The sequence below is a fragment of the Calidris pugnax genome, unplaced genomic scaffold, assembly GCF_001431845.1.
Source record: "Calidris pugnax isolate Ruff unplaced genomic scaffold, ASM143184v1 scaffold32, whole genome shotgun sequence".
Classification (NCBI taxonomy): Eukaryota; Metazoa; Chordata; class Aves; order Charadriiformes; family Scolopacidae; genus Calidris; species Calidris pugnax.
In genome coordinates this window covers 1,097,355-1,124,307 of record NW_015090783.1, presented here as the reverse complement: position 1 = coordinate 1,124,307, position 26,953 = coordinate 1,097,355, and the positions used below count along the sequence as shown (strand labels likewise).

Below are 26,953 nucleotides of genomic sequence, written 5' to 3'. Positions count from 1 at the left end.
CCCAAACACAGATGAAAAAGAGGACCAGCAGTGACAATCCCAACAGTTTAACTCATTAAACGCAGTGTGGGCAAATTGTCAGATTTCCAGTTTTTTAAAGTACCTAAAACCCTCACAAAAACCCAACAGTAAGACACACATACTTCCAAATAGAAAATAAACTAGAGAAACCATTTCAGATTCCGCTCTGCTACAGTATTTAATCCAAACCCCCCTTAGGGAACCAGTCGCAATTTAACAGTTTAAAATTATTTCTAGCTATGTTAAAAATGGGTTTTCAAAGTGAATGTGCAGCTATTTATTTTCCCGAGAAAGACAGGGAAAAAGGGAGGCGTTTTAACAGTCACCCCAGCACTCAAGAACTCGGCTACCCCCCTGTGCCAACCGACGCGAAGCTGGCACGGACCTGGACGTTCTGAGGATAAAAGTTTTCAGAGAAAACCTCCTCCTACGTGACGGAAGGAGAAGGCTGGAAAAACCAGCCACGGCAGCGAGAGGCGGGCTCGCAACGGCCCAAGGCGGGGAGTGAATGTGCAGCTATTTATTTTCCCGAGAAAGACAGGGAAAAAGGGAGGCGTTTTAACAGTCACCCCAGCACTCAAGAACTCGGCTGCCCCCGGTGCCAACGGACGCGAAGCTGGCACGGACCTGGACGTTCTGAGGATAAAAGTTTTCAGAGAAAACCTCCTCCTACGTGACGGAAGGAGAAGGCTGGGAAAACCAGCCACGGCAGCGAGAGGCGGGCTCGCAACGGCCCAAGGCGGGTGAGCCGCGGGGGGGAGGCTGCCCCCTCCCCGCCAACCGCGCTTCTCATCGTCCTTCAGGACGGGCCGGAGCCCCCGCTGCCAGCCGGGGACCGGTAAGGCCTTCCCCCGCAGAGGCGGGAAAAGCCAAAAGCCCCTCAAGGCGGAGACGGCCACCGACCCCAGGAAGGCAGGCGCCATGGCTGGCCCGGAAGGGAACGGGCGGCCGCAACGGCGCCCTCCTTCCCCCCGCCCCGCCGCGCCCTCCCCGGAGCAGGCCCGGCCTCTCCCGTCAGGATATTCTCCGCCCGGAGCCGCCGCACCGTCTCCTCACGGTCCTGCAGCCGCGCGTACAGCTCTTGCAGGGCTTTCTCGGGTCCCTCCTCCTCCTCCTCGCAGCTGAGGGGAGGCAGCGGCGGCGGCCTGTCCTCCTCCTCCAGCTGCTCGAAGAGCTGGCGGTCCCCGAAATCCACCTCAGCCGCCATCTTAAGCTGCAGCAGGAAGGGAGGGGCTTGCGAGGGGGGGAGCCGCCGAGGGGGCAAAGGGCGGAGGGAACCGCCGCTCGCAGCGGGAAGCGGAGCCGAAGGACTACAACTCCCAGCATGCCACGGGCGCAGCGGGCAGGGGCAGCGGCCGGCGCGGGGCTACAGGGCGTGCTGGGAGATGGAGTCAGCGGCTGCGCGGGCGGGAACCGCCGTTCTGCGGGGGACAAACGGTCCCAGCACAGGATGGCGACGGCTTCCTGAGGGGCTTGGGCCTCCAGCAGCCGTTTGCAGCATCGCTATTATTTTTTTTTTCCTTTTTGTGATTTTTGTTTTTCCCCCCTTTTCTGAGAAGAGAGCCCATCCAAACTGCATCCCACCCTTGCAAGGACAAAGCTCCTGGCAAGGTGCTGCCTCCCACAGCACCTATTTGTGACTTCTCACCTTTCCCTAACATCTCCTACCTACATTCCTTTAGAGTTTGGCCCAACAGACAACTTAATTAACATAAAATAAGACCTTAGAGAAAAAATGTCTTTATTATTAACCAGGGTTTTTTTTTTTTGCACTGGATTATGTGCCTATTGGCCCAGACCGCTAAATAACATCTACACAATGTTTCTTTCATGTTTCAAGAATTGAAAATAACTGTACAAGGTTAAAGTACAAAAGTACACAAGACAGTGGACACGAAATATCCATGTATGAGTTTATCCCATCTGCTGCTTGGTTTGAAAAGTAGAACTTTTAACTAAAAAATACTGTCCTTCTATAGTTCTGTCAAGTTTAATGGAAGTGGGTATAACCTGATTACAACACTAACACCAGTATCACTGATCTGATATTTACAAAAAAAATTGTATTTTTTCAATAAATTAAAGTCAATGCAACACCCATGCAAGCTAGAATGCTAGCTTTTTGGTGAACAAGGACCCAACATTTGAACAAGAACCTTCCCATAGTCCCAAACTTTTTAAACTGCCTTTTTTTTTTTTTCAAACTGTATCCATTCCTCGCATTGAAGACGTAAACCCCAAACCCATTCCTCTTTGCGTGTGAGTCTGTGATCTTGCCATCTCATACTGTGCATCTAAATTTCTGAAGACCTCTTCTTGTTGTTTCAGCGTTTTGTAACTCTCTTCATCAACAGAACTACAGCCAGCTTCATCCTCACTCTAGAAACAGAAGAAATCAAACATCAGCCATGCAGGAAGGGGTGTTTTCACATAATACAAGTGTCCTAAACATAACAATTTTACTTTGTTTTCAAAAGCTAGTAAGAATTCAAGCATTCTAGGTCTACTGCTGCAACACTCTAGGGTAGCTTTCCTCTCACTATCAAGAAACCTCTACAGGCCTCCATCCAGTTCCTTTTCCTAACTAATTCAAATAGATGTCTACAATTAACTTATCTATGCAAAGAAATATTGTTCATCACATTACAAACCCTGGTTACCGCTACCACCGCTGTTACAGACAGTAACAGCTGCCTTGTTACACAGAAACTTACTGAAATCCAAGAATTTTAATTAAATTCAGGTTTAGATCCTGCTTGTGAACTTTAATGAGAAATACTTAAAGTTCTTAGCTACATCAGGTACTATTAGGTTAACTTAACATTTTTACTGGCTAAGGTACACTTTAAAATAAAAAAAAAAGAAATCATTATCCTACAATTAGTAATAAACTTAATTACACATTCAGAACTCTTTACCTTAATGCCCATCAGTTTTCTGAATTTGACATTTTGGTCCTTGTTTCCAAAATTTAGTTTTTCCCATATTTCTGCAGACTGTGATTTGTCCTGTACAAGTTAAAAAAAAACCAAAACACAAACTGTATCACCTTTTCAGGTAAGTTTCCATTAATAATGCAATACAGTAGCAAGCAAAAAAGCAGGATTAAAAATGAGCCCATTGTCTAGCACTAGCAAAACTGCAAGTAAAAGGGTTCTCTATGGGAAAATAATGACAGAATGCTATGGGGCTGGAAGGGACCTCTGGAGATCATCTAGTCCAACCCCCTGCCAGAGCAGGTTGCACAGGAACATGTCCAGGTGGGTTCTGAATGTCTCCAGAGACGGCGACTCCACCTTCTCTCGGGCAAGCTATTCCAGTGTACCCTCAAAGTAAACAAGTTCCTCCTCATGTTTAGGTGGAACTTCTTATATTCAAGTTTCTGCCCATTTCCTCTTGTCCTTTCCCTGGGCACCCCTGAAAAGACCAACCCCATCCTCCTGACACCCTCCCTTTAAGTACTTATAAGCAATGATCATGGACCGAGCTCTGCAGTGCCTGCGTTCCTACTTGTGTGCCTCTGCCCAGGTGCTGCTTTGGAGATCCCTCAATTGGCAAAGTAACAAAATAAACTTATTCTTTGCATTTCATCTGTGGTTTTATTCCTGTGTCCTGCCTGTGCCAGCTCACACAGTTTCCAAGTCACCTCTGACATTCCTACAGCATCCTCAAGGAAACTCTTTGTGAGGGAAGGCTACTTAACCATAGGTTTCAGAATGGAGGAATATTCTTTATTTGGATAAACTCTGGAAACAGTGTCAGAAACCTTGATTAAAGTGGATTCTGGAAAAATGAATTCACTTATTACAATTAAGCAATATACAGCACAACTCAGGAAAACCTGTTTAGACAGCACTCAGGTTTCTTTTTTTTGCTGGCTATACTTCATTAATTGCAAGAGCATTTATTTGACACAGCATAAAAGTTTGGATGCTTATAACTTTTATTAGTTCTACTTTGGGCTGAGTAATTTTGCTGGAAATTATGTTAATAAGCATCCTTAAACTGTCCGAGTGCAAGATGTTTCCAAACAAGTTTTATGAAAGTAAGAGAGGACAACATTACCCCTTCCTTTTTGCCTTGCCAAAGCATCTTCCGCTTTTTCTCTTGCTCAGCAAATTTCATTGGATTCACTGCTGCTGGGTTATAATAGCTGGGAACAGCTATGCCAGTCTCTGCTAGAGCTTTTGCTTGCAGTGCTGCCATTTGAGCTGCCATTGCTATTTGAGGAGTCACTTGTGTTCCCGATGCCAGAAGAGCAGCAACATTAATAACAGAACCTCCAGTGGCTGCGGCTGCTGAAAAAGAAAGATAACTTGCCATCAGACAGTAAGTTCAGACTTTTTGGGGAAAAAAACCAAAATGAAACCCCCAAAACAAAAACCATCACCCCCTCAAACATTTGTCTTCATCAGAAATAAACTGAAAATGTTCAAATAACAAATACATGATAAAATACATGTTATTTGCAAATTAAGAAACAAGTCCCCAACAGATTTCGTAAACCAGAACTAAAAGTGAAACTGATCTATCTCATGCTTGTAAATAGTCCACAGCTGGTAAATAGCTTTCAAACTCTTGTTTAATGATGCATAAAGGAATGATCCAAAGACCATCATCCACCAGCCTAACATACAACATTTTTTCATGTACTCAGTAAGCGATAATAAATCCCCATCGTTTTTGTTGGGCTTTTATGCTTGTTATTTTTGTTTTGGTTTCTCAAACTTTTCCTAGTTCTAGTTGTGGTTCTTATATATGGATCAAGTTAACCCTTATACAAAGAAAGACAACCTGCACGTCTCTTGGACAGGACTGTAACACTTGGCACATAACAAGCCTACACCATCTCCCACTTGCACTATTTTTTAAGAATTAATATACGTGGACTACCTGCAGCCATCTCCTGTTGCTTCTGTTTTTCAACCATTTCTTTCTCTCTCTGTTCTTGCAGTTTCTTTGCTCTTTCCAGTCTAGAAAAAAAAGTACATGGGAATAAAAATATTTAGACAAGAAAAATCAACAGCAGTAGCTTATTTATGTCACATACCATTAAAATCATAACAATTTCTGACCTTCTGGCTAATGCTTCCTGTGCATCCATAGCTGTATTTCGTCCCCGAAAAGGTGGTGGACTTGGACTCCGGCTGTGACTCCTGCTGAACCTTCGGGGCTTTTCAATTCTTTTCTTCCGCTCTCTGTAACCAAATTTAACAGAGTTGCTAAAACAATGAAGGTATACGTATCTACGTTAACATTACATAAAGTATTTGATCACAACTCTGAAAAATTGCTTAATGATTAATTTGGAGAGCTCTCAAGAACAGCTTTGACAGATATTATACTAGAACAGTGCAACAGTCACACTTGCCTTGTGTGTGAAAATAACGGAAGACCGTTGAGGAGGATTGTAAATATGCTCAAGTGATTTACAGCTGAGGTGTAGAAAAATACACACATCATATTAATCATTGTCTAGTCTTGTGCAGTTGACAAGTAGAATATCTGTGTTTAGATAACAAAGGCCTCTGATAGACTCAAAGGCACCCTATTGAACCTGCTTCAGATTCCTGCCCTTCTGTGGGGAAGCACAGTGGCAAATTGCCCCTGCCCAAATCCCTGATACACAGCCCAAAACAGCAGGTTCAGTAACACTGCCTAGCACAGACCCAACTCCGTGGTGCCTCCATTCCTGCTTGTGTGCCTCTGCCTTCAGAGATCGCCCAGTCCATAAAGTAGCAAGCTAAAATTTACTCTTTGCACTTCATCTGTGGTTTTGTAGTTGAGTTCCCGCGTCCCGCCTGTGCCGGCTCACACGCTTTGTAACAAAACAGAGCTAAAACTGAAGATTCCCAACTGCTGAATGCAACAGAATGTGTCATTCTGGGTATTCATTTATCCTTTTTACTTAGTGCTTAGAACAAATAGATCTACTCTTGAGATTTTCATTCTAAAATTTGAGAAGAAAAAAACATTGTGTAACTTTCAATAAAGTCAACTGCAAGAAACTGTACAATGGGTCAAGTTGCAAGAATCCTTTAAAACTGTAACAGATGTCACAGCATTATAATTATGTTAAAAACAAGCATTTTGAAAAGGCCCAATTTAAAAACTGGAATAATACTCAGGGAAATTACTCTCTCTCCCCTCTCTGTATACTCTTCACTAAATGTGCTTTGGACAACTGCTTGAGGGAGGTTGTCAGGCTAAAAGGAGAGCTGGTTTCAACAGTTGTGATCTGTCTTGGGCTTGCTTTTGAGAAGGACAGTACCGTGCACAGAACTACGAAGCATGCATTATCTGGAGCATGACAGTCTGGGAAGAACCCAGTTAAAATATATTTTTAAGCAAAATGGCAAAATATTCAGTTCAATACTCCTTTAGAAATCTTTTCCCCATCTCCCTCCCAAGTGGAAGTTGCTCTTGTAACATATAAATCTAGTCCCATCTGAGCAACAGCCACTCAAAATACACATATGAAGTACTATTAGCAGTATTTCTCCTTGCCAGGATCACTAATATATCCATTAAAAGAGTTTATCCCTGTTTAAACCTCTGACACTGATGTTTTAAACAAAGAAGTCACAGATACCAGAAGTGTCCAACAAAGCTTAAGTTACACGAGATACCACTCACATTTTCCTCGGATTTGCCATAAACAGTAAGTTGAGAAGCACAAAGATGTTTCTGCAGTTTTACACTTAACTGTTATTATCAACCATGTGAGGTAATAGCTAACTTGTCAACAGCCACTTTAAATGGCATTCAGGTATTCTGTTTCTTCTGTTTGAAACTTGGGCAGCATCTACAGTCGTCATGAAACGTAGACTGAAGTTACAAAAGGAGATCCTTGTTTACATGACAAATCTGGTAGAATATAAAGGAGGCAAGACTTATCTTTTTATAGAAGATGACAAGATGCAGATTCAGGCACTGGAAAGTGACAGATCTGCATTCCTGAGATAAGATGTAATGCATATTTCAAAGATACCTTCATTTTTCCCATGCTGACTATTGTAGTTTGGTCTTGTCTTTGGTCTGATGCTTTATTGCACTGGTAAACATCAAGGAAATAAATATCTGAGCATTTGTATTTAAGTATTTCCACTTGAAACAAGCAGATAGTGTCATGTCTTCCATCTACCATTTAATCAGAGCAACACCACAAAAAAACTGCCAGGAGAGTCTATACACACACAGAACAAACAGATTAATTTAAATGCTAGTGAGGACAGATCAGGTGAAAATGTGAGCTTGAGATTATGCAAAGAACCATAAAGAGAAGGTCAAGATCTACTATTTACAAACGCTTCTGTCATAGCCTGTTAACTGTAACACAAAAAATAATGCATTTCATGAATAAGGGAATTAATTTCACAATTGAGTTTTAACAGGGCATCGTGTTTATCTGGCTTGTGAAGAGTTTTCCTCAAGGCTTGCCCCATAATTCTCTTTCCAAAGGCTTCACCTAAGCCCAGAGCTTGGTGTTCTAGCTACTGAGGATTTATGCCTTACTTATTTTCCTTCTCCTGGATTTGTGAGACAAAAACATTACTTAAAAGAAATGGATTCTTGCTGTATGTCTATCACTATCCAACAAGGTATGTTTCCAGTTGAAAAAATTCCTAAGCTATGACTATCCTTTACATTTTTATCCCACATTTGCTGTTCTGTTTCAGGTCATTTGAGTTGCACTACAGAAGCAAAAAAACCCACAAAACTACTGGGCTGTGAAGTTTTTTTGTTAAAGACAAAACGTTCAAAGTGACTTTTAAAAACAGTAAGTGCACATCACCTATAATAACCAGAAATAATGGGAAACTGAAGCCTTACACATCATGCTGAATGTGGCTCAAATACCATTAAATGCAAGTAACACGTATACCAGTTGAAGACCCAGCTCTACTCACCCCAGCTGAAAGTTTGGTAGAAAGTGCACACCAAAATAAAGTATGACACAAACCACATAATTAACTAGTTCTTCGGAAAGATAAGTCCTCTTAACAGTTTCATAAGTGATGTTGTAGCATTACAAGAGTGTTGCTAGATTCTCACATGTCCCATGATCCACCGTAACGTTGAGCAGTCATAATCAACTTCTATACCCTTTAAATACGCAATTTAAAATACTCTAGTGAAAATATTACTAAATGAACTGGAACACTGGCAACATTTTCTTGGAAGCTTTGGCAGGATGCTAATTTGCATTCAAACTATTTGTTTTACTTTAAACAAACAGGAGTGAAAAAACACAACTGTAGTAGTCATTAAGTCATATTTCAGCTTAGTCATTCTGAAAATTCTACAGGGCATTAAGAATGCAAAGGTGACACATACAATTAGACTCAAAACTCTACACCAAAATACTAAATAATTCATCAGTACTGGAAAACATTAACTTCTATACAGAGACAAAACCCTCAATTCTAGCATACCCCAGGTAAGGCACAGATCTCTGTCAAACAGATCCAGAATAAGCCAATACATGTCTATTGTTTCAAGCTGTGCTTCTAGAATTTAAGGAATAAGTGGAAGCACCCAAGACAGGGAGAAATATTAACATGATAAATATTCTCATGTTGAACTTGACAAAAAGGAGTTGGTAATCACTAGCACAGAGTAATACGTTCAGAGAAGAAATAGTCCACCTGACTCAAAGTTTACCTTCGCACTAACTGTGCTAGTTCAGAGACAAGACAAAATTTTAGATAAAGTCTGTAGAGCTGATCAGGATTAGCTTCTTATCTCTGACAGCCAGTTATTTCTGGTTAAACTTCCCTTTTATGATATATACACAAAGAGATAATACTATTTTTAAAGTAGTGCTTTGCCAGCCACACTACTCTTGTATCAAACACATGAAAGGGTTAGGTGTATCTTATTCTTCATTTTTTCCTGACTTAAATATCATTTAAATATCCTATTTAAAATAGTAAATTCAGTTGTGTATAAGAAACCAAAAAAAGCTTGAACTGCAGTAATCATTACTTCCCAAATTATTAAGTTATTTACTTTCCTTCTATTTTATCAGCCAAAAGTTGTAAATCGGTGGTTTTATAAGATACCACAAAATAACGAGTTAAGCATTTCTAATTGCTACAATGAAATCATGCAATGAAAAGATGAGGATTTAAGACACTTAAGCTGTCTGGGACAAATGTTTCTGTTAGTGTATACAAACAAAATATCCAGTCCTTAACCCACCCTTATCAATACAACTGAGAAAACGCCAAATACATTTAGTCAAGACATTAGCTGGCAAACCCATCAGCCCACCAAAGACCATTCAACCAAAGCACCATTATTAAGCGTATATGGAAGGTAACACTTACCTGCTTCTGCTCCTAGTTCTGCTTTTACTTCTACTTCTATGTCTGTGTCTAGATCTTGATCTAGAACGAGATCTTATACGTCGTTTTCTCTCTCTGCTGCGGGATCGAGATTTTTTCCTATCACGGCTTCTACTACGATGACGTCTGAAACACACGTCCCAAATTCTTACATATATTCTCATATTTAATTTAGCTTCTACTTAAGGACTAACATAGAGGCTCGTCACCACAAGGCAAAATGCATCAGGCAGGGTGGGGAGACTGCAAACTACACACAGAAGATTCATGCCTGGAACAGTTTAAGTTGTATGACTAAGACATGAAATGGGAAAGGAACCAAACACTATCACCAGCCACAACAGACAAGTGAACTATACAGAGTTTATGTAAACAATCATACTCATCAATATAGCTATTTTTAGTTGCTAATGTAAGTGTACATTTCAAAACAAATACACAGCCAAACTCATCTGATGCAAAGCAACCAAACTCTCCTCCTCCCCATGGTACTCCAATACCCAAGGGAAGAGATGTTCAGCATATTAGCTGAAGTTTGTTCCTTGCTACATTTGCTCCTTCAGCTACGAGCAGAGCTGGCTGAAGAGTTCTGCTGGCAGTAACCTGTTTGTCCCAAGCAATTCTCCTACCCTGAGAGTGTGCTAGGTGCCCTACCATTCAAGGATGCTTAGACAGCACCATCTCTGGATAAGTTCTAGATTTAGGAGGTAAAAAGCCTTCACATTGCTACAGTGTATTTTCCTTCCTGTCACTGACAACATGGAATTTTTAATACACTCTGTTCATAGATTTTCTATACTCTGTATATTAATTAGAAACATGAGACAGAACACCTAGATAAAGCCTCACAATTATTATGTACTTTTTCTCAGAACCAATCTGAAGAAGACTAGCAGCAAATGCAATACCCAATGAAGACTGAAACATGAGAGATAAACTGATGCTTTAAACTAAGTTAGTGATAACTCAGCCATACTTCAGAAGTCTACAAGTTACAAACACTGGTTTTGTAAATGCACTTAAAGAATAATCATGTAGAACAACTTACCTTTCACGAGACCTGGATCTTGAATGACTCCTCCCTCTCGATGATTTTCTCTCTTTGCGCTTATGTCTATCCTCACCATTTTCAGATGAATTTAGGCTATCTCTTCCCTTGTCAGAAGAATGTTCTTTGTCATTGTGGTCTTCAGATTTGTGCTTCTTGGAGGACTTCTCTTTGGATTCATGTCTTCTTGCCTGTTTTAAGAAGAAGTTGGTTCTTTCAGGAAAATAGTGCAACAAAGAGAGTTAGTATGGGTATCAGAAGATAAAAAATGATAAGTTTTGATGCAACATTAGTAACCTTAGGAGTGTGACTCAATCACGAGTGATGGCTATTTTACCTAATGCCACCAGCTACCCAAAGTTGCAAATGCACGCTATAATTTTCCCCCCTTTTCCCTCCTCCCCACCTTCTAAAGGATTTCTTAGCATCCATCAAGGTATCCTTAGTGTTTCCACGGTTCGACAGTTATTCTTGTTACAATACTGTATTCTGTCTCCATTCCAAACACATTCCAAACCTATCTTTAAATATCTGTCAATTTATGAATACGTATATATAGATACACACTTACATTTGGAGTGAATATTTAATATTTGCCTAAGCCTGCCATGTAGAAAGTTACTCAAATCCATACAGTTGCAGACATATACTAATTTCTTTTAAAACTAAAACCATTTCCTATCCATCATTACATAATTAATTTTCAGAGCAAAACTCTTTTCATTCAGTAACTTCCAACAGTTTTTAAAAAGTAGTTAAGTTGCATGGTTGACATCTCATTTTTAGTATTTAAAACTAACATGCATCACCCTAAGACCTCCCACAGTAGTTTTAAATTAAAGATATGCTGCTCCACTATACTGCAATTTCTTTCTGCAGTGCCTCTTAAAAAAAGACTCCTTTTTATAGCCGCAATGCCAAAAATACTTAGCAAGGTCAGGCCTGATTTTTGCCAGTGTTTTCCTTAGAGACTAAGTCATGACATCAACACCTTTTCTTAATATATCCAGTTTATTTTGAAATCTTTCTAGCACAGAAGCATAGCCCACTTAAGTGTTATGTTTGAATAATGCTGTTTCAAGTCAATTTAAGCATGATACACTCATTTTAGAATAAAAGCCAATTCTTCAGAGGTTGCTTTTTTTTTGCTTATCTAAATCTGTTAACTATTCATAAAACCTTTCCTATAATCATAACTCTGTCAGAAGAAACAAGTCTGGAGAAGATGCTATAATTATATTATAGTCACTTATCCAAGCCTTGCTAGCTCCTTATTAATATATATTAATTTCTAAAAATATTTTATTATACTTCTTCACGTATACAATAACATTATTTTTCATGATTTCACAGTATTTTATTCTTAACTCCTGGAAAAGTAAGTTGCTACATAAAAAACCCATCTGAAGTTTGAGATGTTACCTGTACGCTACTTTTGAGTATGTATTTACATAAGTTGTTGTTCTGATATACATATTAAAAAGAATTACTGGCATTCAGTATTGAGGCTACAGACAAAGAGCTTAATCTCGCAAATCAATGAAAACAGTAAGTCTACGATGCGACATTATTCCTCATCTGTCCACTCTGTGAAACTTAGAAACTGCTAAATAAATTGTGCAAGATTAGATCCAACAGCATGGCAAAACACTGGACATAATTTTAAGCAAGGACTATTTTTTTTTAAACATTAAAAAGATATTTTTATTGTTTTAAAATCACATCTTCCAGGCACACACTTAGTAATAAACCACCATTATATCCCATAACGGATTTAAGATATTTTTAAGGGAAATATGAGTTTGAATGACTAATAGTTACCTTATCATGAAGTAGGCTTATAATTTTGCTATCTGAGTCTGCAGCGTCTTCAGTTCAGTCTCTTCGCGCATTAGCACGCTGAGTATGATTTATTATAGAAATGTTATCATGTGAGCTAAACAATATATTCAATTTCACAAAAACTCTCTAGATTATTTTTCTTTTCCTCTTTTTTTTTTGCCTCCTCTTTTTCTAAACAGAGCTTCCATTGGAATGGGAGAAGGAGAAGTTCCTGACCCGAGGTTAAAAGTTAAGAAGTCCCTCATCTGACCCAGCCTGCTATTGCCCCACATGGCTGAAGTTTCTTTGATTATTTTGTTTGACACTCCTGGTTTACTCATTTCACCTCTTCTCTGGTATGTAAGCCAGTTATTTTCAAGGTATTATTGATGCTGTCTCTTCTCACTCCCCTGTATATATACACACATATTTATTTATTTCAAAAAAGAGACAGCCCTCTGAAATTTTTGCTGCTACTGTCATGTTTCCAGCTAACTCAGCTTGTTTGTCAAGCTGTGACAGTCTTTATAATTAAAGGATGCAATAAACAGAGCTCAGTCAGGTGGGGAATTATTTGTCATATACTTAAGTAGATGGATATGCATCACTGAAAGTCCTGAACATTAGCCAGGAATAAAGCCACCCAAGGCTTTTGGTTAATGGAAGCTCTGTGAAAGTCATCAAGAATACCATTCTAGTTCTCCACATGAATTCTTTCTTTTTGGCTGTTTCCACAAAAAAAAAAAAAAAAAAGAAATTAAGTTACTAGTTTCTGAAAACAGTTTTCTATAAAACTATTACCTTGTCAACATGATGGCTGCAATCATGCTTCACTATGAAAGGATCTCCATATCCATTTTTAAGCTTAAAGTTTCCAATTTCTTGTACTTACCATAAAGTCATTTACATAGGTTTACACATATGTGCATTACTACAAGATACTTTTTAAGATGTACTGTACAATTACCTAAACGCTACAAAGTATTAATTACCTCTTTGCTTCTGCTCCGGCTTCTGTGTTTTCTTCCTTCAGCATCTGGAGAAGAAAACATTTATTGTTATTTTCCAAGTTAAAGAGGAGATCAGCTGGCTATAATCTTTCTAGTTCCATTCAGTTGTTCCACCCCCCTCCAAGTCAAGAATAGAGATTTAGAAAACAAAAGAACTATTGGAATATCTGCTGCACAAAGCAAACTCTAGCTGTTACTCCCAATTCTTCCTTTGCATTTATTTAACCTCTGACAGTGAAAAACTACCCCATGTCATACTCCAGTCACATTCTTTAGCGAGGTAACCTTATTTTTGTTACAACCACACAGAAGTATCCCAGTCTAAGCATATGTAATTAAAATTAAGACAAAGTAATTTTGTTTTCATGGGGTTGTCCACCCTCTGTGTCCCCCACCCCCTGAACACTGACAAAACCTTTTTCCTTACCACTTCTATCCTTAAAATTGAATATATATGTTTCAATATAACATATCTAAGGTACAAAACCAAAATTAGTAGGTTCATTTTATCCCAATCCTAACAAGTTACTAAAACCAAGTCTATATATTTTTTTTTTTCCAAAACAGCTTTAAAGAGATATCTTATATGAAGACCATACCTGACTTCCGTCTTCTTTCCCTTGACCGTGAGCGTGATCTTGAATAATGATGCTTTGATGTTCTGGGAGAACTAGAGGCATCTGACTGTTCCTTTTTCTTCTCTCTCTCTGGAGAAGACTTTTCTGGGGCTACTCCATCTCGTTCTGTATCACTACCCTACACATGAAGACAGAATGTGTAATAAACAAAAACTTAGGTCTGAAGACCAAGAAAAACTATTTACTTAGTACTTCCTATGAAGACACACTTAAAATTATTTTCTGTGAAGACAATCTCGTGAGTAGCCATCCCATTATTAGTTAGGCAATAGCTTGTTAGACTTGCAGTGAACCGTGCAACTGTATACAGATTGATTTTTCAAGACTAATAGAGAGAACTAATATATAGAAGTGTTTTGCCCTCCCAAAACATTAGACTGCACTCTACTTTTTCCATACACTTTTGAGAATAAACTCTGACCCACGGTTTTCCCTAAATGGTGTTGTTTATAGATTAATTACCTCTGAACTCTTAAATGACTAAGACTACTTAACATCAATACCGTAACAATAGATATGTCACCTCACAAGTCAGGGCACTACCGAGGCATAGCAAAAAATCCTCACAGCATTTTGAAGTATGGAATGAACTTTGAAGAGAAATGAAGTATATTGTATCAGGATTAGACAGTTAACTTATTTAAAAGCAAAAATCTCAAACAGTATCTCTGGGGAAAAGTGTGTATTTGCATGAGAATACATACAGGTCACACCCACCTGTCCCAACAATTTTTGTACCTTTTCCTTAGATGACAAAACCTAATTCACTGGTCTCTCTTGTTCTGATCACGCAAATGGCAGCCATAATCAAACCTGAATGTTGTGTTGGCTGCAGATTTCACTAAGGACACAATTTGGCCTAGAAATGCTACTCATGAAGATAACTGAGCATAGAAGAGGACTCAAACTTGCGTGTTTTTCTACCAGTTGCAGTTCTATTTGCAAACTGAACATGACACACGAAAACATTTCAAATGCTGATTTACTTTAAAAACAAAGCAATTTGCTTTTCTTAAACCACAATAGATATTACAGACATTCATGAATATATTGTGTATTAACGGCAGAGTCTCTTCTTAACATGTTACAGGTAAATCTCTGGATTTATATTTCAGCTACTACACTTTAGTCTGCCCAGTTCTTTATTAATGTGCATCTGTACAAAAATGCATCTATAGTAAAATATCTTTATGAGATAAAGCAGCTGTTCATGTCTCCATTTGCGTGGTATACTGATACCTAGTTCAAAACACACCAACCAGAACATTGGATAAGAGCACTGACCACTTAACACTGCATCTGCAACAGAGCTTTAACTACAGTTTCAGGGACACTTCTGAATACTATTGATACACCGCCCACCAGCCTGAAAACTTTAGAACTCTAGATAAAGATAACCCTAGATAAGCTGGCTCCCCTGTTTGTGATCTTCATCATGGCAATCCTTGGCGTTCCACATCTATCATCTGCTTATCTACACGTCCTCCCCTTTTACATAGTCCCTCCTCTTTTCATCTAAGGTTTCCAAAAGACTCAGCTACAAGAAGTTTCAAAGGAATTTTGAGATTTCTATAAATTTACATTTTGATCTTACTTGATAAGGAGAATACCAGCTAACACTCTAAATTAACAGAGTTTTTAAACATAGGACCCAACTGAAATTGAGCCTACTGCCACATTTTCCAAGGCCACCAGTCTCATTATTTATACACACTGCTGCTCATTAAAGCCCTTGTGCACTGCACCTTAGAGAAATCTCTCAGCTCTGTAAAAAAACAGACAATAACAAAAGGATGACAGACTTCAATGAGACTATTCTCAGTTCTTACAAGGATATGTGGATCCGCCACAGGCTCACGGTTTCACTGAGCAAGCCCCCTCACCTTAGAGGAACCTCAACAATAGGCCTATAATCTAGATGCAAAACTACAAGTCCACAATTCTTCAAATCCTTTTAAGAAAAAAATACCTTACTCTTAACAGGTTAAATCACAGAAAAAATAAAGAGACTAATTTTCTCCAAAAGTTTACGATCCTCTCATTCTGTTTCACCACTGATTAAACTTTTATGACAAGAAATTAAATACCAGATTGAACACCACAAAGTTCTTAATGTCAACTTTTCAGAGTTCCATCACTTTAGAGTCCAGTTTGCTTGGGTTTGGTTTTGGGGTTTTGTTGCAGTCAAGACCATTTAGTAACTTTTGGAAAAAGTGAACTACATCAGGTTTGACTACCTCTCTTATTGGTTCTTCAATTCAATTATGGGACAAACACCTTTATAGGTTAGCAGGCCACACAAACACCTTTATATATTATCAGGCCACACAATTTTTGAAGGAGAATAAAGCTACGTTCCTAGACCGTGTATGAGCAGAAAACATAGAGGTAACTACAGCACGAGTGCTTCCTACCGATATTAAACATAAAACCGGGAGGATTGAGACAAATAATTAATCACTGAATACCAGAAGACGCTGAAAACAGCAAGCCTGTGACCAGCACAGAGTAAAATAATAGGACTAGGAAAGCCACATGAATGAAAACTGAGCATAGCCCAACCACCAAACCGATCCCCTCCCTCCTCTCCTCCCAGGAACCTGCGCCCCACAGTCCCTCTGAGAAACGCCCGTTCCTATAGTCACAATACTTCTCTCCCCGGCCAGAAAATAATAGCGCCTCGGCCACAAGGCCTCTACGCTTCTCTCCAAGCCCAGAGAAATGAAACAGAAACTTCTGGAAACACGGAGAGAAGTAATGGGTGAAAAGCGGCCACCCCCTCCCCGAGGCCCATCATGGCGCCTGCAAGCGAAGGAGCGGCGGGCGCCATTTTGTCTCTCCGCACTCACGGCTTCCCGACCCAGCCCTCCCCGTCTCACACCCTCTTCCCTCCCGGCCCCGTGGCAGCCCCCTTCCCAATGCGGTTCCCTCCAAGAATCCCGACGGCGAACACCGCTTACCGCCATGATCGAGCGCCGGGGACGCCGCTCCCCCGCTCAACAACGCCTCACAAGCGGCTCCACCGCCCTCAGCAACAGCCGCGCTCGCGATCCGCGGCGACGCGCCCCGCCCTCCTCTCTCCCTTCAGGCGCCCGGATGTAACCGCGGGGAGGAGGGAGGCGGCGGGGAGCGAACGAGGGAGGGGGGCGCGGTGCATTCTGGGGGCGGGGGACGGTCAGGCTGCGTCTTCGCGTTTGGAGGAATTTTGACCCCCACTGCGCCCCGTAGCGTCGGGCAGGATTCCCGCCAATTTGAAAGGCTGAGGCAGCTGAGGGAAGGCGGTCGCCGCCTGTCACCGGTATCCCGGGCGGCGGTGAGGAGATGGGGGGAGGGCGGGGAAAGATCGCGGTCTCTGTGGGCAGGGGTGGTCGCTGCGCGATGGAGACGGCTCCATGGCACTGGGTTTCCTTCAGCCTCGGGCGCGAAACCCGTCCTGGCCAAGCTGCGTCCGGTCGGGCCCGCTGGGGACGTCAGCTGGGAGCCACACTGCTCTCCAGACTTAACTTTGTCTTTTTCTAAACATGCAATTTGCATTTAGGGGGCTCACTGTGCTACCTTTCCTCCAAGACAGAGAATCAAGGTAGAAGAATAAAATCAATAGTTCGTGTGTGGCCATATAACTTTTTTAAACCTTTCTGCTTTACAGCATATTCCTTAAATGTTTATCATAGGTAAACATGTGGAATGATATTGAACTTCTTACAAATGATGACACGGCGACTGAGCAGCTCCCTGTTGGTTTTGGACACGAATGTGGAACTGCCTTGTACCAAGTGGATAAGCTACTTCAAATCACATCCTCAGAAAAGGTAGAATTCATCAATGCTGTGGTGTTCTTTTTTCTTAATAATTGCCAGAGCTTCTTTGTAATATTTTCTACAGTGTTTCAGTTATTATATTTAACACTGGTTTTGTTCATAGGTCTCCGTTAATCCACAATTGCACGCGTGCAGCTCAAGGGATGGCAGCATCATTGTTGTTGACAGATCAGTGGCACTTTTTGACAGCACCAGGCAGTCTCTTCAGATGCATATTCAATTTGGTAAGTTCATGCCTTTGGAATTCCACTGGCAGTTAAAAGTGACTTTTAAAATATGTATGTTAGGTTTGTATGGGGAAATCAAGTCTCTTGCATATCTAACTGGCCTGTAAAATAAAGCATCATAATGAATACCTAAGTAATAAGAAGTAATTGCTCATCCTGTATACAAGTAACTAAGTATTTCTGTACAAATTAATTAGAATGCTTGCTAGCTTTTCACTGAAATAGGAATAATGGACACCAGAATCACTCACTGTATGTCCTTTCCTGTACTTTGTTTAATCAACATAAATAATTTTGAAGAAATTTGGGACACCATACTGTCCAATTCTTGTCTTTCAAATATGAATGTCTATTAATAAAAAACAAATCTTAATATTTGACATTTTGCCATGGAACTTTTCAGATACTAACGTGGATGTAGTTGGAATGTGTCAAGAAAAACAGTTTCTTGTGGTTGGTGAGAGAAGTGGCAATTTCCATCTTATTCACATACCATCAAAACAAACCTTGCTGACTAAGGTACAGTAATTTTTCTATTCTAATTTTGCTGAGGACCTTTTGTTCTCAGCATTTCTTGAGTTTCTTTTATTCTTTCTTTCAAATATCAAAATCATTCTTGTGTTTTGAGCACATCTTCTGGTTTCAATAGGCAAACAGATTTAAGGGACACTTTTGTCCCATAAGTAACAAGCAAGGAAAAAAAATTTAGGAATGGCACGTATAAACAAGAACCAGTTCTTCATAAAAGAAAAAAAATTGAAAGTTTGAACTGATGATCCGTATTTCCAATATATTTTTTTTTTAAGTACAGAATAATAGTCTAATAGTCTTTATGTTCATTCTATTTTAGACTCTTGTTGAAAAATCTTCAAGTGAAAAGACTTACTTAAATCTCTTTATTGAAAAAGATAATGCTGATGCAGGTAAGAATTTGATTTTTTTTCCCCCCCTTTTCTCAGTTTTTATTTATTTTATTCTCCTTTAATATCTCTCCAGGAAAGAGAATACAAAATAAGCAATCAGACACAGCTTTACTTTGCATTGTACACATTAAATGCATGTTTCTTAATGCTTTCCTGTAAAGATATTTAGCTCTCGTTGATTATTTTACGAATGTTACAGAAAACATTCAGAACTCAATACCTCTTTTTAGACTGTGCTAAAGATATGAAAATGCTCATAAAGGAAGGATTTTTTCTCTCCTTCTATCAGACTTCAGATTTTAGTAGCTCCTGTTCTTCTATAAGCTCCCAGTCTTGTTCTGTCACAATATAATGTATTTAAGTGTAGTTTTGCCATGAAAACAGAATTTGCAGTCTGATAGATACATACAAAAATCATAATTTCCAACAAAACTCTAAGATGTACAAACTTACTCTACTCTTCATTGAAGGTGACAAAATTTTTGTTTAAAAATTATCTGATATATTGGTGAGATTATTTTTTTTGTCAGTTATTTCACTGTCCTATTTATAAATAAGTAGTCTCTTGACTTATTCTTGAATACTTAAATTTGAAATATTTGTATTGGACTTTTTAGGTGTTTATCACATGTTCATTCTCACAAGCAATGGATTCTTCTGCATTATGTGTCTCCCACTTGCTAAAACACAGGAAGGTAGGATGATCTACTTCCTTTTGAACAGGAAGGGCTGTGTTAAAACTTTTCCATGCATCTTTCTAATAGGAATAAGATACTGAGTTGGGATTTTCTATGTAAAAACATCTACTTTTAAAGGGAAACGTATATAGAACTAGTTCTGTAATACAATTATTTTTGTATTCTTCCAGTAATTACTTTATCTAATGTTTCTCTGAGTCACCACTTTAGAGAGAGTACTCAATATTATGGAAGCAAGATTTTAAGCCATAATCAGTCTTAGCTGTACTCGAGAATATGGGAAATAATTTAATTTTTTAATGCTGAGTTATTAGTTAATTTTCCGTAACTCAATACTGTGATTAACAAATAGATCCTGTCAAAGATTCTGGCTAAATTCTTTTTTGTCATAGTCAGATTAGGATTAAACTATCCTGTATGATGCTTTGTGGCTTTTTTATAACTTCGAAAAAGTTTTCTTAACACTGATTTATTTTTTTCTTTTTTAATGTAGCAATTGACAAGATGGATCTGATTACAGCAAATAAAGTAAGAAATAACTACTAACTTGTATGGATCTGATTACAGCAAATAAAGTAAGAAATACCTACTAACTTGTAATGTATATGTTAAGTGCAAAGTTGTAACAGAACTTTTCTCTGTACGTTTCATTAACTACTTCCCAGTTTATTATTATGTCTCATAACTGTCTTTATGACTTTTTCTGTACATGGACAAGTGAGCAGTTCAAGGTTTTATCCACTGATTGTATAAACAACTTTTTTTCTTCCCCTTTTATTTGCTTTCCCTTCATCTTCCACCCCACAAGTTACAAGGACAGATAAAGACAGCTTTCATTTCCACGGAAGAGTATCACAGTCTTGGCTGTCAGAATTTTGTGATAAGTAACTCACTGAAAAACATCTATTTGATAATTGGGGTAAGTACTAAAAATGTGTTTATAACAGTTCTTATGTGATCAGTGATGGCGTTTTTCGATCTGCAACAATTTATCTTTAGCTGGTTGAAAAAAAAAAATATAATAAACCTTTTGCACTAAGACTTTTTGTCTTTCATTTCCTTCACTGTAAATGCAAAGGCTATCAGCTGTGCAGGCTGTCTGCAGTTTCTCTCATGAGGAAATAACTGTTGTGATTTCAGAACTTGGTCTGTTGTGGTAGATGAGGGAAAAATATTTTCACCCTGGTTGCATGACCTAAGCACATCACTGTGGTTCCTACCCTATTTATAGCCTCGTCCTTGAGCTCAGAGACAAAGCCAAAGTTGGCAAGAGTCTTCCAATCAGGTTCACGTACAACAAAGGCTTACCAAAGTAACAGTCAAGGTCCCAACTGAACAAAACCCTTAAGCATGAATTGAGTAGAGGGACTAATACAAAAATAAAAACATAGATCTATTTTAAAATGTTATTTTGCACTAGAAACAAGTTTTCTGAGGTCATTGACTGAAACCTGTTGAATTCAATGGAATTTTTCTTGGTAGGTTCAGTGTACGTTTCATTCAGGTTTTATGTTCTATGAGAATGGAAGTGAATGTTTTGAAATACGGCTTGTTTTTAAAAATCTCAAAAATGTTTGGGGATGCTGACTGTAACTGTTACTGTAGTAAAGGCCAGTCTTGAAAGGAAAAAGGCTAAATTTAAAACAAATAAATACATTTATTTTTGTGAATGTCAACATTCACTGGGAATCAAGTTTTAGTTAGTTTTGCAGATTTCCAAGTGTTTTTATAAGTTAAAGATCAATAGAAGAAGCACAACTGTCAGTGGCCAAATTTCTAATGTATAACCTCATTTTATTTTGCCTTTACTAATAGGGTAAAGGCGATTACGTACTCTCCAAATGGGACATAGACACTACCAATAATCTGATGTCTCTTCGAAGTTTTGCTGATTCAAGTCTGATTGAAGGTAAAAAAGAGGGGTTTTTTTCTTTTTCTAGACAAGTGTAGAATTTATATTTAATTGCAGAAAATACTTAAGACTTTTTCAGTTATTTCATTGTTTTTAGTAAACACACACATACCAAATGGAACACTGCTTGTAAAGGTACAGCCAAAATGTATGCTTCAAAATCGTTGAGTTTAACTTAGATACATAAATCACAATTCTGTTTAAGCTAAACTTTCACAGACCTAGAAAGTTCCACAAAGTTAAACATTTATAGGTTTCCAATGCTTAATTGTCCATTTTAATACATTTTTGCTTCAAATACATTTCTCAAGAAAAATAGTAAGTTTTTGTGACTGGATATTTTTTAGGTGCAGCAAAACTTCAAGTTCTTGACAATCTGCTCTTTGTTTTAGATACAGAGGTATGTACAATGATTTGGCTTAGTCTTCATTCTGCAATGTTCTTGAGCCACCTTATGAAAATATTTTTAAAGTAATAGCTTTAAAATTTGTTTCTATAAAATAAAGATGCCTGTATTTACAAAGGATATTGATCTTACTGTGTTGGGTTTTTTTTAATTTATTTTACTCCTAGTCATTATTTAAGCTATGGAATGTGTTAATATTCTGCTCAACAAAGAAAATACCTTCTATGAAGAAAATACAAAATCCATCTGATTTGTTTTTTTTTAAATCTAGAATATCTTAAGCATTTGGGATGTTTATTCTCTTACTCTAATTTGGGTTTGGCCTCTAATACGTGTTGAAGAATTTCTTCTAAGTACAGAATCAGATTCTTCTTCAGTCATATCGTAAGTAAAGCATTACAGCACCAATTCTGAAAAATGAAAAGTTGCCTGTTGTTAACAGCAAATGTGCCACAAACACTTATTTTCTGTGGTAGTGAAATTTTAGAAATCTTTGTTGAAATCCTTCTAGTCAGCAGGGCAAAATAATTGGACTGTAAGTGTCCTTAGGTCTGCATTGAAGAAAAGAAAGACTTGGCACTTTCTGCTTTTTCTTGCTTTATCTGTTTTTCTGCTAAGGAATCTTGCATGCGACCTGTATCACTTAGGAAATTCTTGTCTAAAATAAGGTGTATAATATGGCTTACAAGCCTGATGTTATAAAAAAGCTAGTCTGGCTTTCAGATTGATAAATAGTAAGATCTTCATTATGCAGAAGGAGAAGCCAAAATCTGAAGAGGTATATGTTAGTTAAAATGCAGAAGAAATTAATGGCACTTAATATTAGAGGACAAGACACTTGGGTCTTTCCATTGCTCTGTGTCAGTTTAAAAAAAAAAAAATCAGATCCATCTGAAAAGCTTAAAAATGACAGAAGTTAAACGTGTGTCCTCTACATGCTAAAACACTGTTATTTTTGGGTGCACTATAGGGTTTTAAAATGTACCCGTTTCCATGGAAAACTAAATTTTCTAAAAACCATGAGCAAGAATATGTCACAGTTTCAACATACGATTTATACAGTATATTTTGCTTTCTCTTTTTTCTCTTTCTTGTTCTGTAGGCAAGGGCTTGCCAACGTTAAACTCATAGTCATGACAACACCAGATAACAAACAGGTATAATCTATTTATCTGTGTTCTGTTCCTCAATTTTTATGCAGTCAATCACAGAAAAAGGGGAGAGGGGAGAAAAATAGATGGCTAAATATTTGGAGCAGCCAGAATTCTCAGGACCTCAAAGTCAAGCGAGTGAAGGACTATTGCAATGTCTTAAGGTGGTGACCAGGGCAAGCTGCCCTGCTGTTTGGGCTTTTATGTATTTTTGGGGGTTGGTTTGTTTCCTTTTATAATGGTAGGAAGATAGAGGAGAGCAGCAAAATTACTTTTGTGTTACATACCTTTACAGATTTCTTCAGAGCAGTATCTAGTCCGTGTACAGTCAGTATCTACCTCCATGTACAATCAGTGGAATTAACTGGAACAGAATGCCAGGATTATATTATTATACCATTTTTTAAATGAAAACTGTCTAATTATATATAATATATACAACATCTAGGCAACATCTTTAGGCAACATCTAAAACCTCATTAAATTGTCTCAAATTGTAGAGATCTGCTTTTTCATAACAGCTTATAAAAACAGTGGCTTCTGTCTAACTCCATAAGACTCCTGAAATGCTATGGCACACAACGATCTGTCACCAGTGTATGAGAAAAAAAATATCTGATTGGTTTGTTTGTTCCTCCCCCCCTTTTTTTTTATAGATGAGAAGTCTAATGGTTTTTGCATTGCCCACTATGGAACTGCTCTATTCTTTGGAAATATCTGTTGTTTCTTCACTTGTCCAAAGTGGGATTGGCACGGTATGTTTTGATTATTTTTGTTATTGTTATTTGAAGAAATATAAAAGACTAGTGAAGTGGAGTGGGTATGTGGGAGGATAGCATTTTCTTCACTTGTCCAAAGTGGGATTGGCACAGTATGTTTTGATTACTTTTGTTATTGTTATTTGAAGAAATATAGTTGTCTTAATAGGTATAATTATTAAAGAGGGTACTATGTTATTCTTGTTACATTAAAATCAACTTGTGCTAGAAACTTGTAAAGACTTTAACAAAAGAAGGTCAAAAAAGATGGTGAGAACTTCATGAATTAGGAATTACAAAGACTGGTGAAGTGGGTACATGAGAGGATACCACGTCAGAAGTCAGTGGTTATTCCCTGGGATTGTGAAAGTGAATGTCCTAAGCTCTGGATCTGATATGCAATAAAATGCAAAGCTGATGAAATTGCTTACCTTGTGTGAGGCACTTGGAAGAAAAGATTATATATGCAACCACATAGTGGAGAAACTGATGTTTAATATGTCCCTCTTCTTTGATCTGAAATGATCTGGGGTTAAAAAACCCCAACAAACTCACCTGAGAGAAAAGCAGTAGTTTTGTTTCTAGATTAGAAACACTTAATCCATTATGGTTGTGATTTTTTTATGACTGATTTCCCTTATCACCTAATGATTTCTGTTATTGCATGCTACAGGATACAATATACTTCTTGGAAGGAATTCATGAAAAACATCAGAAGTAAGACAATATTTTGTTTCCTACTAGATTAATATTATATAAAAATTGCAGATTGCTTCTGCATACAGTTGTTTCACAGTCAATAAACTCACATAGTTCCCTCTCATTCGCAGACCCTCTGAAGACCCAGTTTCTATTGTTGTGATGAGAAGTTTAACTGAAGCCTTGCCGGAAAATAGGTACTAGTTTCCATGCAACACTATTATATTATTATATTTTTATATCTGTGGTTTGGCACTTCTGTTGAAGTAACATACTTTACTTTATTTCACCCCTAGACTAAGTCGCTTACTTCACAAACACAAATTCACTGAAGCAGAGAATTTCGCTATTCAGTTTGGACTAGATGTTGAGGTAAGTTGTCTGTTATTGATAAATACATTTGGAGATTAATTAGTGTAACTGAACTTATGAGTAAGGGTATTGCCCTATAGTCCAACAGAAAGTATTAAAAATACTACAAATATAGTGGAATGTTACCTTACAAAGCAACTCGCTATACTTGATCGCTGATTCAAAATTATACCACTGCATGGTGAACTATGTTTTTATTTCAAATAACTAACAAACCTTGAGAAGTTGTGCAGAAGTACCTCTTCTGATCTAAGCGCTGCTGGATCAGGAGGAGGGAGCTTTGTCCCTTTAAGTAGCAGGAATGAACGTTGCTAAAAAAAAAAAGAAGAGAATTTTCACATGAATTTGTTAATACATAGTTTGGCTTCATTTACTGATTTATTCAAATAATGCAATTTGAATGTTCTCTCAGCTTTTTTGGTTTGTGGTTTTTTTTTAAAATGAAAACCCCAGGCTTAGCTGGTGAGATACAAAAAGATACCACAATTGTTAGAGACTAATTAGTAATCTATTTCTGTAATTAAATTATTCAATGGACGCACTTTATCTCAAAAACATCCTGAACAGAAGTGCAGAGTTTTCAGTTGAAGATTGTCTGCTTAAAACTTCATTGCATTGAACTGAAAACTGTTTTTCTTTTTTGTTAAACAGCTTGTGTACAAAGTGAAAGCAAACACTATTTTAGAGAAACTGGCTTCAGCTTCTGTTGGGAGTTACAGTCACGACGTCTGGCTGGATCTTGTGAATGAAGCCAAAGAAAATTTGCAAAAAATTCAAGTATGTTTTTATTTCTACCCTCTGTCTCTACTAAAGTAGTTCAAATTATAAAGGAGCTTGGAATTAATGCCAGTTGTTTCCTTATGTAAACAGGATAGCCAGTTTGTTGTGGATTACTGCCTAAATGCTCCATGGCCACTCTATGAAACCACTCACGAAATGTTAAACTACGCTAAAGTCAGAGTAAGGTGTTTTATTTGTTTAAATTGGTTATACTCATCCATTCCTATTACATGTTTGTGTACAACTTGAGAGGGGGGACATCTTCAAACCACTTACAGTCATTCAAAAAGTAAACGCGTTATAAATTCTATGTTACCAAACATGAAGAAGAGGAAAGTGCTTGTTCCAACCTTATTCTTGCTGTTGCTTAAGGGCAAAAAAGACCTTACAGTTTTACTTTCACATCAGAATGTAGGTGTTTAGTTTTGAGTAACAGTCTTTTTAAGTACCTTTGTAAGTATTAATTTCAGGACTAAAAGCTCAAAATATGTCACCTTTTTTCTTTTCACGATTTTAGTCTTTCTTGCCTTATCAAACAGATTCAGAGATACATATTTTCTCTCTGATCCTGTGTACATGTAGAAATCCAATCAGAGTCTAACATTGTAAAATAAAGATGCCACTTTACAGAGGTACTAAGTTTTTGCTTGTGTCTTTATTAAATTTGTAGGACTGTCTGGCATGTTCTGCATGTACTGAGTTGTCAGCCAAACCATTTCATGTATTTGTTTCAGATCTTGAAGAAAGAATATAAAACCATTGCTCCATCATCTGATGAGGCTCCGTTATCTATAACTGAGGTGAGACAAACTTCTAGGCCCCACAGTATCACATGATAAACAATTACAATATAGATTTTTAAAAACTGTACAACTGTTGAACTTCTAAAAAGTCTAAATGAGGCTATATTTTATAGTATGAAAGAGAACCACAGGAATGATGGGTTTCAGAAATAAGCGATTCCTCCAATCATAGAAAGATTAATTTTCAGATGTTTCAGAAATGAAAGACAAGGCTTTCTTAAGTGATTTTAGGTATTTCATTTTGTTTCTTATTCAGTCCTATTGTATACTGGACAGGCCTCATCCACCTTCAAGGAGAATCAGTGTAAAGTGTTTAAATAATTGAAATCTTGGATTAATGCTATATTAAACAAACTTACATATGTAATTAACTGAAATTCTTGAGAAGTCTTTGCTTTCCTCTATTCTTCCTCTTTGAGATGGTTATTCTAACAATATAATATGACTGATAAGCCAGGTATTGACTTTAAATCTCTTGTCTGCATTCAGGTATTGAGAGCTCAGGCAAGGCTTACAAC

At 38.0% G+C, this 26,953-nt stretch overlaps 3 protein-coding genes across 9 annotated transcripts in view; 1 reads left to right on the top strand and 2 right to left on the bottom strand.

The window, feature by feature from the left end:
* Positions 1 to 1,243, bottom strand: part of ZCCHC8 (zinc finger, CCHC domain containing 8) — a 16,569-nt gene extending 15,326 nt beyond the window's left edge. For 3 of the 4 annotated variants that reach the window (XM_014964044.1, XM_014964051.1, XM_014964071.1), the window contains exon 1: positions 1,045 to 1,241. In XM_014964044.1, coding sequence (XP_014819530.1) covers positions 1,045 to 1,228 — 184 coding nt within the window. In that variant the 5' untranslated portion in view covers positions 1,229 to 1,241. Of the gene's footprint in view, positions 1 to 1,044 lie in introns of all 4 variants that reach the window. The other variant, XM_014964060.1, reaches the window with a different exon arrangement.
* Positions 1,244 to 1,745: 502 nt separating this feature from the next.
* On the bottom strand, positions 1,746 to 16,976 carry RSRC2 (arginine/serine-rich coiled-coil 2). 4 transcript variants are annotated; one of them, XM_014963719.1, is made up of 10 exons: positions 16,849 to 16,976; positions 13,850 to 14,006; positions 13,233 to 13,276; positions 10,420 to 10,632; positions 9,354 to 9,497; positions 5,097 to 5,219; positions 4,915 to 4,994; positions 4,087 to 4,319; positions 2,940 to 3,029; positions 1,746 to 2,400 (listed from the first exon to the last, which is right to left on the bottom strand). In XM_014963719.1, exons 2-10 carry the CDS (start codon positions 13,928 to 13,930, stop codon positions 2,221 to 2,223), a joined length of 1,188 nt encoding a protein of 395 aa, XP_014819205.1. In that variant the 5' UTR covers positions 13,931 to 14,006; positions 16,849 to 16,976; the 3' UTR covers positions 1,746 to 2,220. The 4 variants fall into 4 exon arrangements, with proteins under 4 accessions (XP_014819205.1, XP_014819183.1, XP_014819194.1 ...); XM_014963697.1 differs by having other exon boundaries at positions 10,420 to 10,610; XM_014963708.1 differs by having other exon boundaries at positions 4,087 to 4,316; positions 10,420 to 10,610.
* Positions 16,977 to 17,067: 91 nt separating this feature from the next.
* Positions 17,068 to 26,953, top strand: part of KNTC1 (kinetochore associated 1) — a 60,428-nt gene continuing 50,542 nt past the window's right edge. Inside the window, exons 1-14 of the mRNA XM_014960617.1 lie at positions 17,068 to 17,201; positions 17,560 to 17,697; positions 17,810 to 17,930; positions 18,337 to 18,452; positions 18,784 to 18,856; positions 19,474 to 19,551; positions 20,048 to 20,082; positions 20,363 to 20,473; positions 21,370 to 21,463; positions 21,814 to 21,866; positions 22,144 to 22,256; positions 22,975 to 23,029; positions 23,680 to 23,778; positions 24,455 to 24,498. Of these exons, the coding sequence (XP_014816103.1) occupies positions 17,566 to 17,697; positions 17,810 to 17,930; positions 18,337 to 18,452; positions 18,784 to 18,856; positions 19,474 to 19,551; positions 20,048 to 20,082; positions 20,363 to 20,473; positions 21,370 to 21,463; positions 21,814 to 21,866; positions 22,144 to 22,256; positions 22,975 to 23,029; positions 23,680 to 23,778; positions 24,455 to 24,498 (1,124 nt within the window). The 5' untranslated portion in view covers positions 17,068 to 17,201; positions 17,560 to 17,565. The remainder of the gene's footprint in view (positions 17,202 to 17,559; positions 17,698 to 17,809; positions 17,931 to 18,336; positions 18,453 to 18,783; positions 18,857 to 19,473; positions 19,552 to 20,047; positions 20,083 to 20,362; positions 20,474 to 21,369; positions 21,464 to 21,813; positions 21,867 to 22,143; positions 22,257 to 22,974; positions 23,030 to 23,679; positions 23,779 to 24,454; positions 24,499 to 26,953) is intronic.